General features: G+C 41.2%; 1 protein-coding gene across 1 annotated transcript in view; it reads left to right on the top strand.

Annotated features, from left to right (window-relative positions):
• LOC116841811 (A-kinase anchor protein 200) overlaps window positions 1-15,015 on the top strand; it is a 129,951-nt gene that overhangs the window by 64,419 nt on the left and 50,517 nt on the right. Inside the window, exon 2 of the mRNA XM_032810196.1 lies at window positions 6,526-6,863. Within this exon, the coding sequence (XP_032666087.1) occupies window positions 6,630-6,863 (234 nt within the window). The 5' untranslated portion in view covers window positions 6,526-6,629. The remainder of the gene's footprint in view (window positions 1-6,525; window positions 6,864-15,015) is intronic.

Consider the following 15,015-nt stretch of genomic DNA (forward strand, 5'->3'; position numbering starts at 1 on the left):
CGCTCGCTCCGTGCTGATTTCTTCATAAAGCCTTCATGTCAAGCGTCTGATATTATTTCTCTTCCTTTTCCATACACTTTTATTTCACTTGTTTACTCGAATAGATAGGTTTATATGAATTCGACAGCAATAAGATGTAAACTTAAGCTGAAGAAAGACGTCAGCCAATTGAAAATTTATGAAGTTAGTGTGAAAGATTGATCATAATATATTATTTCCTAATAAAAGTAATTTTTATTCATAAAATGATTGAAATCAAGCATATGGGCGAGGTAAAGTTGGCTTATAATTAAGGGCCGGAAGACTATGGAGACATCTCGCGGGAATTCTGGAACCACTAACTAGAATACATATTTTATATGTGGTCTTTCTACGGGGGGTTCTTACTGCGTTGCTGAGCAAGTAAACCCGGTACTAGGGCAAAGTGGCCCATGTTACTGCATGTTTGCATTTTGGTTAGAACAAAACATACGATTAATTAAGATCTTGGCGGATATTAACATGATAAGGCTGTCTCTATTATGCTGGTACAGTCAGTCACAAAGATTAGTTGCCTGAGAAGTTGTAACTTGTAAATTATGGGATATCTAGCCTCAGTATCCTCTACTTTCGCTCTTTTACAGTCAAATATCTTGTCATTTTTATCTTCTTTCGAAATATATAAACCTATGGCAATAGCGTGATTGGTTCTTCAGTTGAAGTTCATGTCTTACGTTTACGGTACGGGCAATTTGAAGGTCTCAAAAAACTAACATTGTAGGGAAACCAGTGCTTAGGCGACGCACATTGTCGTTCCAAGCGACCGCCATTGAGATCTTATCATTCGCAAGTATCGTTCCGCAAGTGAATCAACGACGGAAACCCCGTCGTGCTTTAGAGAATCGCTTTGTATAACGCCGCTGGTGCAGCCCTATCGGCGTGGCCCAATAACAGTTACTGTTCACGATTTATCGTTGAACACGAATGTATAGCGCGCACGGCGAGGCATTTTAAAGCAAAAATATTTGTTAAATTATCGCCGTTCTTACGCAAGGAATCTTACATTATATTGACCCTCGTGGCGGCTGCTCCTCTCGTGGACGATGTATACGGTCCTGCTGATAGGACCGCGCGCCATCGTTGTTAATACGAAAAACGAGACATGTCAGAGATTCTCAGCACAAAGAACAATAAACAGCAACGTACGTATACTCCGTTGTGGCGTCAACGAAGAAGCCTTTCTTTCTTTCTTTCGGATCGGCGTATCTTTTTCTCCCGAGAGAGTCACGGTGAATTTCCTTTCTTCGCGAGGCCTATTTTTATCGAAGAACTTCGAACCGAGTAGAATGTGTCTCGCACGAGCGTGCATCCATTCTTTCTTCCGCGCGCAAAACGCACGAGAATCGGCGTGCTCTCCGGCGAGGTTCGTAAACGCTTTTATCGCGCGATGTAAAACCACGCGATGTCATCCGCGACGATACAGCAGTCGCTAAATATAGCAGCGCGGTGCGATACGCGTCGTGACCTTCCTCCGCGCGAGCGGAAATTCGCGGTCCTATTATAATCAACGCGAAGCGTAAAGATAGAGGGAACGCCTGAGGGAGAAAATGAACTTAACTTTCCCGGCGCGATTTTCCGTTTCCCACGTGTTTCCCGTTATAGATCGACACGTGCGTGCTCCTCGCGGGCTCTCCGGTGCATTTCTTGGATGCGTACTGGAACGCTATTTCTCACTGCGAAGCGCAAGAGAGAGAGAGGGAGAGAGAGAGAGAGAGAGAGAGAGAGAGGCGTGTTACGGCTCGGCCGAGTTCCACATGTGCGCACACGAGTTATGGAATAACATAAATGTTTGTCGAAACCCTTCCTGTCTAATATAGCAGTCGCTAATTATATCCCCTTCCTCTATTTTTACGAACGCCTCGACGATTATTCTTCCGGCGTTACCACGGGATTCTACCGCGACTTTCAGGAAGCGTCGTGAGCCGCATATCTATCTCTCCGCAGAATGTACACGATACGATTGATTGCGCGTGGGTGGAGGGTGCGCGTCACGGTTCGTATCCGCGATTTTTTCCGATGCGTCATTCGGCGAGGAGGTTGCGAATTACTCTCGCAGGCTACTAATTCGCTGATCGAGGAAGGAATAAGGATGAAACGAAGCGGAACGTGAGCAGTTACGTGCTCTCCCCTGCCGACAGAGCCCGCGTGCGCGAGTATCCTTTGTGTGGAACCTATTACGATTTGTTCCGAAAATTTGGCTACGACGGGGAGAGGATACGCTATTCGTTAGTCCATAGGGGTAGTATTGTGCTCCATTATTGGGGTAAAGGCGTTGTAATAACGGCTCCCATTGTGTAGTTCTGTCTCCATGGACGAAGACGATTTATTTGGTCACATTGTAATATCCACTTATATAGTCTCTTTGTGGATTTAGGAGTCTACTGTGTATTTTACACGACAAACTCTCTGAACAATAGCATTCAACATCTTAACTGTTAGATTATTAACCCCTTGCGTTGCCATTTATTTGACGGATTTCTTGACATCTATTTAATTAACTCATTTTCGAGAAAACAAAAGTATACCTCGATTCACATCTGCTTTATACAATTTTGCAAATTTTTTTTAAATAGTTTTTTAAAGAGTTTTTTAAAGAATAGAAATGGAAGTGACACAGAAGTATACATTACAACTCAATTTACACCTCAATTAACACCTCAATTAACCCAATTTATACAATATCACCGAATTTTTTTGATGATTTCGCATTATTATATAATAATCAGATTAAGTCAAATTTCTGATTGGCACATTTGATTCGCGAGAGTACAACGTCTGGGAGAGTGTTATTCCAATACAGTGGGTTAACCGAGTTTCATGTTAGTCGAACTTCGTTAGCGGGAAATGTCGAGTGTTAAAAATCACGCGAGCGGAGCTGCTGCGTGCGGGGGACTCACGCGAAGGTGACAATATTGTGTCATCGCGTTTCCGACTTGTAACGTGTCACCGCAATGGCAATGCACGCGCGAGCAAGCGGCAGCTGGCGCAAGCGTAGTAGGCATCGGTGCATGCAGCAACCCCAAGTGCAATGCACCGTGAATAGGCTGCCTAGAAACAAATGCCATTATGCGGCGACAGTGATATACCTATAGCCGCGCTTCGCGGTTCCGCATTTGGTTCGCGTTGACGCGCGCGGTGCTCGTCCGCGAAATGAAATACCCGCCACAAAGAGAGTCAACTTACGTGCCACACCCCCTCGTCGCTCAATTAGCGCTCGACATAAAGCTGGCCACACACACTTTTCGTAACAGTAACCGTAAGACGTAACGTAAGAATTGACCAATCATATTGAGAATCGTGGAATCGTAAGGTCGTCATTCTTATGAATACTCGATCGCAATTGGTCAATTCTTACGTTACGTCTTACGGTTACTGTTACGAAAAGTGTGTGTGGCCAGCTTAACTGTCCGCGATCGCCGACTTTCATTCGTCTCGTACCTATCATAACTCGACGACTCCGACGTGCACCGGGAAACGAGTCGAGCTGTTAGAAAGCAGAAAGCTAATTCCGCGGTTTTCGCGCGATGATCATCGCCGCGCCGATCAAACTTCTTTCTTCCTACGAAACGAAAAGCGAAAGAACGCGAAAGGAGATTGGAGCTATGTCATTCTCGGGATTTTCGTCCGTGACCGAAACGGCCCGATGAAGTCGATACGAGTGAAGTGAGCGTGGAAATAAACGACGAAATGCCACGACAGATATACGCGGTCGATATCTGTCGCATAGCGGGCCGCTTATATCCCGAGTGCATAGCGTTTAATCCAATTTGAGACTGCTGATAGGAGTTACCGAGTCTTAGAGCGCGCGCTATCGATTCAACCTTATATACATTCACGCGAAATGTCGGAACGAGGAGAAACGCTTAAAAGATCATTAGACATATGGGTCACGAGTCACTTTACACACAGCAAGCGGATTCTGTGCGGCGATGTGAGAATAATGCATCTACCTGTTTATTTTCTTGGCTTTATCGCAATCGAGCTGTCTGTTGCATTTATCTCGTAAGGATTTGTTATTTTTGGTTGAGATACATGTTGCCGCACGTATGCTTGTACGCGGTAGACGAGCCACTTGTCAATTTGAATATCTGAAAAGTTTCGAGAGGCAAAAGGATATTCAATCGTGTTAATTTTCAAGGTAATTATGAGGGTTTGTATAAGGCTTTAAAGGGACAATCTTATTAAAGAAAGATGAAGGGGGTTGACCAATAGATTCTTCTCTACACTGAGAAGAGAGATACTTAAAACAAAAGATATTTATTCGGTGGGTACTAATGTTTACTTAAACCTAAATTCTTTTATTTATAAATAGAATAGATAATTGTTTCCACGAAAAAAATTTAAGTTTTGAGAAAATTTATATTTTTTTATCTTGAAAAATATTTTATATTAATGTAAATAAATGTATTATAGTATCCATCGAATAAAAATTTTTTATTTTTTAGATATTTTCATTTCTCTCAGTGTATATTTGATTTCAGGAAAAAAAGAAATGGTTTGCAAAAAATTTTTGTGCAAAAATATCGGTTTCATCAAATTGATATAATTTAAATGTATAAAATAAAATCTGTGAGAAAAAAGAAGCGAGTTATTCAGCATTCGCTGAAGATATCTCGAATATTTATCTCAAAAGAGTCCGGGGGAGGCCGCGTGGTTCACGATCGATTCTCTCCCTGGACCTTTCTTTCCGACAAGCACACAAAGAACGACCTCACCTAACATTGTCACGACCGGCAGATGCGTTACGCATCACGGCCGTCAGCTGCTCGCTCGTTCGTTCGTTCGTTCGTCGCTCGCTCGTTCGCTCGCCCTCTCGCTCCCTCACGTACGCACGTACGCACGCAACGGGTGAGCCACGTGGTCGTTTAAATGCGCGCTGACGCGCGCCAACAAGGAGCGAGCTCGGCCGTTTAGCGCTCCGCCACGCCGTGCCAGTTTTTCGCGGCTGTTCCCTGACTTGTACAGCGCGCGTTACCTCTTTTACGTTATAAGTTGCGCCACAACGGTGCACCGTTATTCACGTTCGCGTCTTACTTTGCTCCCCTCGTGAAGATTAAAGTCGCGACGACGAGGATAATTAAAGCCGCGCTTTTTCCTTGTTCCGAGTCGTGTCGTTCCGTGAATAAGATCGACTAGGGATTATAGTGCGCCTCTACGTCGATGATATATGTTCTCATGAATTCAACATCTTTATGAGGTCAGTGATCTTTTTGAGATGTGCTCGTCAAGTGATAAGAGCTTGTAATCTGCGTCGCATATTTCCTCGATGGCAACAGACGCTTGTATTTTAGGTTGGATTTCGTCGTGTTTGTTAAGTGAAATATAGAAACCGAAATTATCCAACTTTGAAGGAGATTCATAATTTTCACGAATGAAATTAACGTTAACTTAACATTTTGTTACAGATCTACGGGCAAGAACTGAGAGACTCTATTTTACTTTTAATATTCAAATTCTCTTTCGAGAATTTAATCTCTTTAGAGAAATGACAAATCCACTAGCACCGACCTAGTATTACGCGTATTATAGCGCGCCTGCGATTGCTTGTGATGTAAGAGCAGTATATATCACGTACATACACGTAATAGCTTCGGTAATGTTAAATGACAAAGGTGCTTTCTCACGGGCCTACTGGCTTATTCGCGTTTCTTTCGCTCGAACGCACATAACGGAAACGAATATACCAGACGAGAATCCTTAGGCGGGACAATGCTTGGTTGTCATTCGACGGAATGAGCGTTTTCTCTGCTGTGTTTGTTGTTCTTTGTTTTCTCAAATGTGTCTTTCGTACAGTTTGTTATCTGCTGTTAGACACCCGTTTATGACGAGCGGGCCGTCTAGGCGAAATTCTGAATTGACGCAAACACCTTCGATGTTACACCTGCGCGCGTCATTTTGCGCGAAAGTCGCATCGATAAACGTATAAATCTCTCTTATCAGATGAAGCCGATGCGCAGGTGACCGCGCGATTTGCATCGAATCGCAACGATCGTCCCTCGGATACCCTGACTGTACTTTTCACCTGGTCGGTCTGTCTTCCTCTCTCGCTCTTTCTCTCGTTTGTGACGGTGAGCCCGCGTAGGATCGACCAGTTATCCTCGCGGGTCTGATGTATCTGTTACGGTGAAAGTCGCTCCCGCTTCTCGGCGCGCAGCGCTGCGAGCCGCAATTCACCCGCACATCGTGAAACAGATGATCTTATCCGCGGCGAAACCGTTGCAAATCGGACGCGCGTAACGCTTGTAACTCGCATCAAACTGCATCGAGCGCGGAGTTTACCTGCTCACTCTTACTATCTCGATACACTTCGCGCGTATCAATTCTATCCGCTCCGGAATGGGTGAAATTTATTCCATTACGTTCGGAATATTATCGTAACTCCGGTATATTAAAATGACCGACTTTTATTAAACTATCATAAATCATAGAATGTTGCAATTAAAAATGATTGAAATACTCTAACCCTTTCTCTTATTCTCGTTGCAGGTCAGTTTAGCTGGATACCACCTGGTAGCCAGGAGGCGAGTGAGATAAAGACAGGTGGCACGGGAAGAAGGTAAAGCCAGCAACGGTAAGAAGTGATCAGTACCATGGGAGCGCGACAGAGTAAGAGGTCTGTGGATATAACGACGACGCCGAAGAAGGAGGGTTTACCCGCTGAAGGAGGCGTCGTCGGCGACGCGGCTGCACCTGGCGACGGCAAGCTCGAGAGGATCGAGGAGGCCGACACGAAGCCTACCACCAACGGCATAGCACCGCACACGGAGGCACCCGAGGATAAAGAGAAAGACAAGGATGAGGCTAGCGAGAAGGAGAAAGAACCGGTGAGTTATTCTTGATTCTACTTTCCGTCGCGTCGATGCGCGTCTGATACTCAATCTGAAATGTCGAACTCTTATATTAATAGTTGTCACCTTAATAACTAGTCTCGTGTGAGACGCTCAGATTTCTATTCAGAGTTAAGGGAATTGCTGGAGTCGCGATGACGAAAAATATCGATAATGCAGATACGATCGTCACTAACACAATCACGCTATCCTTTTTGTATTTTTTGTACATGTAGAACTTACGTTATGTGTTGCTTTGTTTTACCGTATTCAGCGGAAAATCTAACCACATATGTGTAGAAATCTTTCTGCAAACTTTTCCGATATTCTTAAGCTTCTGAATTCAGATGCAAAGGTACAGCAATGTTCTTCAACATTTTTCTGTTTGAAGCACCCACATTTTCAGTACGTACAAGCTGCGGAACTTTTGGAAGTATTTGTAATTCTGTACAATCAATACGACGTAAACTTCGCAGAAAAATATCAGTATTTTGTCGATAAAGTTTTCAGCATCACTCTAAGTTCAAGTTTTTCAGTAGAATTATGATGTATGTGACATTTATATTTGCAATCGTGCGATTCGGCTGAAAAATTATCTTCTAACTCTGAATTCAAGTCTGAGGTCCATATTAATAGTCGTTATTTGAAATTCTTCTCGAATGAAATAATTAGATTCGAATTCAGTGTTAGATGAGAGTTTTTCAATTGGATCGCGATTACAGATATAATGTCATATATATCATATAATTTTGAAAAAAACTTGGATCTAGTTCTGAGTAGAAATCTGAGTGTCTCACGTGAGACGAATTTCAAATAACGACTATTAATATAGACCTAAGTATTTCACTTGAAAGACGAGTTTCAAGTAGTAACTATTAATACGAGTCTAAGACTCTCAAGACTGACTTTCATTGTGCGAAGAATGTTCCTGATATTTTCAGATTTAAAATTAATTAATATAAAGGTGTTCTTTTAGATTATATAACTTTTTAAAGAATGTTGCAAAAAGTGCACCGAATGGTCTCGGAGATTTGACGTGTTTTTGCATAGTAAAAATTGTTAAAAGTTTAACATAAATTAAAAAAATGTCGGTTTTAATACACGGAACTTTTTATTGTGTAATCGAGCATTTCTTCGATCTTTCGTGTTGAATTAATGTCGATGAGTAAAGTGAATAAAGTTTTCTTAGTCAAATCTCTGAGTTCTTGTATGCATGCATCTGTGTGTCTATAAAATTAAAATCGTATTAGATTGTGTAGAATAAATTATTTGCACAAGTGATTCGGTCCGAGCAATATAATGTTTACGTCCAATCGCTAATTTTTCAGTATCAATCGCATGTTAATATTTTGTTAAAATACATTCTTCCGTAATTAACGAGCGAGTTTGTCCAGAAGAGAGTATTATTGATTCAAATTCCGGCTCCGATGTTTATACATAGCTGGCGTTCTATCGTCGGCTTGCGATATATATTTGTTCGTTGATTACACTATCTCGATCATGTCACGCGTGGAATTATTTTTCTCGAATATGTGACAAACTTGGCCGTTTATCCAATGACGCGTTCACCGACGCGCAGCAACATCCGCTAATTTCGCACTTCGCGAAATAATTGACATTCTCGAATTGCATGACGGTGAATCACTCGTTCAATTATCGAATAGTTTTTCTATGATCTCGCTCGTATACGGATTATAATGGAGCTATAATGGGACACGTGCTGAATCGCGTATTTGCTCGTAAAACTCAGGCATTCGGGAATGACTTTCGCCGAAGCAATTCATCCAGTGCATTGCGAAGACAGCGCACGCATCAGCGAGTCATCAATCTTAATCGACTCGTCGAAAGTGGCGTGTCGTCATAAGTAATATATCGTTACACCTTTTCGAGTCGCAGAGATATTTTATGTCACGTTAGTGCTGTTTATCAGTAGTTTTATCATTAAAAAAACATTTGAGAGCGAAACGACGGCAACAAGTTGGGACATCGTATTTCCTAAAATATAAGGGATCACAGTAGATAGCTGTATCACTTAATGTCGTCATATCGCGTAAGGTATTTTCAAATTATTTTTAAAATTTTAAATAATATTATTAAGATAATACACTGAGAGAGAAGAAATATCTAAGAAATAAAAAAAATTACGATAGCTATTAAAAATGTATATTTGTACTGATATGCATATGTTTACGTTGAAGAAAAAAATTTCTTTCAAATGAGAAAGTATATATTTTCTAAAATCACCGTCGCTTTTCACGAAATCCATTGTTTGCTCTATTTAAACAAACAATTTAGATTCAAGAGAATATGTTAGTACCCATCGGATAATTATGTTTTATCTCATAGATCTTTTTCTCTTAGAATGTGTACAGAGCACACAGTGTTTGACGTCAGAATGTGTGATGATGTGTGATGATGTGTGAAGTAACACTCTTGAATGTCTCAAAAATCAGTTTGAGAAAAATCCTCCTAATAAGAGTTGTTTTAATGAAATTATTTATTTATTTACTCGCTAAGAATTAGGAAATCGCTGTGCCATATAGAAACTCGTTTTATTTTTTCCGTCTTGGTCAATATCTTGTCGTGTTTGCGAAGAGTGATTTAGCATGAACGAGAAGAGCGTGGCGTGAATTGGGCTTTGCGCGGCACGCGAGCGCGTCAAGTGTCTCGCTCGCAACATCCGGGCTTGACTATTCTGAGCGTGACCTAGGTGAAATGTTACTTCGCCAGTTGCTGAGAGCGAACCGCCCTCGATAACGATCGATTTCCCGTTCGCACAGAGACAGTGCCGATGAAATCGCAAATCAGCGTTAAACTGTTCGATTATTACCGCGGCTATTTTACTTCCCATGATTGGTACGTCTCGGTCACTCAATGATCACTCAAGTGCACGATCCGATAGCCGATAACCATCATGTTACATAAGACATGACATAAATGGGAAGCCTGGATGCGCGCTTATCGACGCGTACGATTAATCGCGCATTACGTGTCAACGGATTACACGAGTACCTTTTGCATCAACGCAAAGGAGAGATAGCGAAAGCGGTTCATTTCAGTTCGCGTTCACGCACGAGATCTCATTTGACGCGTCTACGATTCATTCATCAGTTTTTGCGATTTTATCGTGAAATTAGATGATCTTCATGTGTTACGCGCTCACGACGCCGAAAATTGCAAATTGCGAAAGTCCGCATCAGATTTTTCCTGTATGTAATTTTTATTCTCTGCATCATTTTATGAAACCATGCACTGAGAGAAAAATACTTGAAAAATAAAATTATTTATCCGATATGTGCTATAATAATATTTATATAAATTCTTTATCTAAACTCTTTCGTTTAAGAAGAATAAGCTATTGAAAGCTATTGAAAACTATTTTTTTGCAAAAAACAATAGTATGGCGTTATTTTAGAAAAATATTTTCTCTTTTGAAAACAATTTTTTTTTTCAATGTAAAAATACGTATATTAGAATAAGTACATATATTATTGATACTTATCGAGTAAATATTTTTTAAATATTTTTTTCTCTCAGAATAAAAGTGATTTGGAAATATCGAAATTCGGAGTTCGTGCGCGATCTCTGAGTGCACTTCCGAATTTTTCCGACTTTCGATTATCCGCGACTCTTTGGCCGAAAGACTCCGTTGGCGAGCGCGTTTCGCGGCGTATCGATTTCGTCCGAGTCGAATCTCATAAACGCAGGTTTATAGGTTGAAATACTTCGCCGGCTAGATGAAACTCGATATTTCCCCGATTGAGCAAGCTTGCGGCAGCAGCTGTCACGCGCCAGATACGACGACACGCGAGAGAGAGCACATCTTACCAACCTTCCGCTTCTTTCTTTCATTTCCCTGCGACAAGCCGTTCCTGTTCCTCCGTCGTTCCTATCTTCGTCGATTTAAAGCGTCATTTATCCCGAGTACTCGAGCGAATGTTTCTCTTTTGCATCGTCTTGGGACGTCTCGAGTCCAGAGAAACGTAGGAATCTTGTTCCGAGACGATCAACACACGATCCCTCTCCTTCTCCCAATCAATGATTCCATTTGTAACATTCCACTGATGATATTTTCTCCGCGTATCGCCTTAACACATTTACTTTCTCTCTTTTTTTAATAGGTAAGATAAAAGTACCAACGTTTACTTGAACATAACTCTGAACATTTTTATTGCTTTGATCTTTACATTTGAATATTTAAACTTTCAACATAGAATATATGTATTCTATGTATTGAAATTTTACATATTTATATTTGTATATAAAGACCAAAGCAATAAGAATGCTCACTGAGAAGAGAGTGAAAAGTAAAAAAAAATGTAGGTAAAAAGGAGTCGTACATGTAGGCAGTTCGCTAATACTGAGTTAGAGGCGTTAGTGGTGCTTTTTCTGACTTCATATTAAGGCATGTTACACACATACACGTCTAGTATGTATATATATGCATGTTCAGTTTACTCACTTATAGTCAAGCAGACAATACTAACGCCTCTAACGAATTATTCGGGAATTAGTATCGTTGCCTTTTTTACCTTATGCCAGTGTATGTACAGTCGAATTGTAGTTTTTAAATTTTTTAAAATTTATTCTTCTAAATTGTATTCTAGCGATCTTACGTTTTCACAGGCCGTCTGCGTGGCATTCAACTTTCACTTTACGTAAACTCTCCATTTTTACATAAAGTGAAAATAGAATGTAGGGTCAGTTAGAAATGTCATATAAATCGGTAGTCACAAAAATTTGTTTTACATTTCGTGTAACACGGACTGCAGCGCTATACATTAACATATGTACATTCAAGCCGTACAAGGATTTGCAATTCTGTGAAGTCAAAGAATAAAAATTTGCAAACTACGAGAGCTGTTAACGATCACGGCTCCGACATTTCCTTAATCGATCTCAGATTCCTTCGAGGGTGAAGCGTTTGGCTGTATATAAGCGGTCTGCGAAGACGTGGCTCGTCTAGACCTCGCGGAAAATCAGGTTGAGTCGCGTTTCCTCGTTATCATCTAACACGGGGATCTACGTCTGTCGTGCGTATCAGGACGATCATTTTCCAAGACGAGTACTTCTATTATCGGGTCGATAATTGAAATCGAATCGTACCGCGGCCTGTCGATCCACGCGTTATCCGTGACTCCTACCCCGAGAGAGTGGTTGTCGATCTGTATGTTACGATCGTTCGATAAGATGGCTGGAGTTTCACGTCGACGTTGACGATGACGGAAACGAAAAGGTCGTCTGCAATACGGCCGCAGTTACGTTTTAATGTCGCAGCACTGGTCTGTGAAACGATCATGCATCTGTTTCCTTGGCGTAAATTGATAAAAAATAGGAAGTTTCATTGACGAGTCTACTTTTCACAAATTTACGCGAAAGAAATAGGTCGACTCGTAGACTAGTGATACGATTTTAAGGGAGAATTCATACCTTGGTTAATCAGGTACCGCAAGTAGTAATCGATAGTTTCTGCTTTTGCATCAACGCGAGTTCTGATTGGTTTCTGCCTTTCCGTTTTCTGCTTTTCCAAGTCAAGGTGCGAATTCTCCCTAAGACGTAGCTGCGGTCGCATTGTAGACGACCCTGAAGACACGTTACACGTGCGCGTTTGCTTAAATGAATCGCGCGTTTCGTGGCGTACGTGGGATTTTTGACAAGAAACGAGAAGATACCGTTTGACTGACTTCGCCGTCTCGGTCGACTCGTTCCCGCGACTAACTGTAATCGTGTGTATCGGCTTCTTATAGCGGGCATACCTAACTGTCCCAGACGAATAAATCTCCGTTCCCCTTCCGTCGCGTTGCTATTTCGCACATATATCTCCTCCGTCGGCGGTCTGCTCGACCGATATCCGACGATCTGTGCGGTTTCACGTCCTCGTTGTCGTCGCCGCATCGCGCCCCAGCTCCTTGTTGCGCGAGTTTTTGCGATCCGGTCAGCGAAGTTCGCGCGCGAGAATCGCACGGTGTGCTCGCAGAAATGAGCCTTGCCGCGAGTTCAGTATTCTCGCGATTCGACGAGAAGTCCTCCTCTCTTTTCGCGGTCTCTTTGCCTTTGCTTTCCATTGGTAGCGTGGTTGTTCGGCGTTCGCCTTTGAATTTCGATGCGTCAGTCTCCATTAGCATAATTATGCCGAACGTCGTCGTTCACCTCGATTTACCGAGTCGCGAATACCTATACATCGGCTCCCGTCGGTCGCCAAAGGACGCTCTCCTTGTGTGCGCGCGCGCGTGGCACTCTCGGGGCGAATCCGTCGTGTCCGGTCGAGCGTTGCATTTGTTCGACATTCGAGATTATAGCTACGTCTCTCATGAATATGCATCGCTCCCGTGATGCCTGCGCGATGTCCGGCGACGGCTCTATCCGTGATCTTACAAAATCTCCGAGCAGGTGCTCGCGATCCACTTAAAAAGTCGACCGGCTCCTCTCATTGAACACCTGCCTTACCTTACCCTGCCTTGTCCCGCTCTGCCCCTTAATACGCCGCGCTGATGGCGACGAGTTGGACACGACGCCGGGTCTTTTTTGAATGAGAATCTGCGATACGATCGCGCGCACGTACTCGGATAAAATGTACCGGTGCAGACGGGACGTTCTCGGGACCAAGGGATGCCACAAGCGATGGATCGCGACCTTGGCAATGGAGCGTCTGTCGCGGCTCGTGGACCAGTTCTTGATAGTGTGATAAAAATTCCGCACGAGGGGAGCACTCGTCTCTTTCTCTATATGTAGAAAGAAGGGGAAGGGAGAAAGAGGAGAGAAAAAATATCTAAAATAATAAAAAACATATATTCGGCGGATACTGCTGATATATATTTACTCTTATGTTAATATACATATTTTTGAGATATACATATTATTGAGAAAGAATTTTTTTAAATGAAAATGTACCACGTTTTCTTGAGTTGTAGCTTCTCACGAAATAGTAATTACTTATTCTATTTAAATAAAAGAGAGAATTTAGATTTCACACAGTAAATACAGAAAAATATCATTCAACTGCTAAGAAAAGCAGTTACTCAGTTTATTTTCATTCTTTTAAATAATGATTACCTTAACAATATTTTTTTCATAATAGTCTTCAGATATACTCATTACAAATTTGAGGAAAGCTCATTATCATGTACTCAAAAGAAAAAAATTTATTCTATTTACAAGAATATTATAAAATTTTATCGAAAAAAAATGTGTGGTTCGACTCTGTAATAAACAAACTAAATTTTTGCTTTAATTTCATTTTTGCTTTAATTTTTTTCTCTTTTGTTATATTTTTTTTCTTAGTAAACTATTATTTCAATTAAGAATTGAAATAATAAGTTTACTAAGATTCAGAATATATTTTGAATATATTTAATATTTATGATGAAAAAAGACTTATAATAAATTTGCGGATATATAACTTTATGAAATACTTGAAACTAGTAACATTTGCTTGATTGTAATGTGTGTGTGTGTTATTATTATTCACTGAATAAATATTTTTTTTTCACTTTTACAGTATGATTTATAAATAATTATTTTGTATATTTCTAAGAAAACTAATAGCTCATAAAAGATACACACACAGAACTATAATGGAATCTATTGATTAAAATTCAATTTATTGCACAATATTACTAATCGTCATGGTACGTCGATGTTAATATTTCTTTAATGAGTGATAAATTACAATTACAGATTAAAACTCGAATAGTACATAGTTTTCTGCTCGGTGATTCCGCAGGTTTCCTCGATTCCTATAATTAACTCGCCAATTATAAAATATTGATATCGTGGCTTTATTAGCGATTAACGTGTACGCGCACGCCCTGGCGAAAAGATGTTGATCCGTCTATCGGGCTCCTCCCCGTGCGATGAATCAGCCGAATGTTATCGTATAGAAATCAAGCGAGTATTTCACGTATAATTAATCCCGCGCGGGGAACGATGGTATCTCAGCGTGGCGCGTTTCGCTGATGAATCATCGCGCCTCGCATAACTCGGTACGAACGCGCTTTATTAATTAATACAACTCATCTGTTTGCTTCCACTAATTACAACTATGACCCGCATGAATTCCTGCGAGTTTTCTTCCTCTTGTCGTGAGTGAAGCTTTCCATTCTGCCTTTCTCTCTCTCTCTCTCTCTCTCTCTCTCTCTCTCTCTCTCTC

The sequence above is a fragment of the Odontomachus brunneus genome, unplaced genomic scaffold (assembly GCF_010583005.1).
Source record: "Odontomachus brunneus isolate Ranch 3 - 2012 unplaced genomic scaffold, Obru_v1 Obru_scaffold_018, whole genome shotgun sequence".
In the NCBI taxonomy this organism is placed as follows: Eukaryota; Metazoa; Arthropoda; class Insecta; order Hymenoptera; family Formicidae; genus Odontomachus; species Odontomachus brunneus.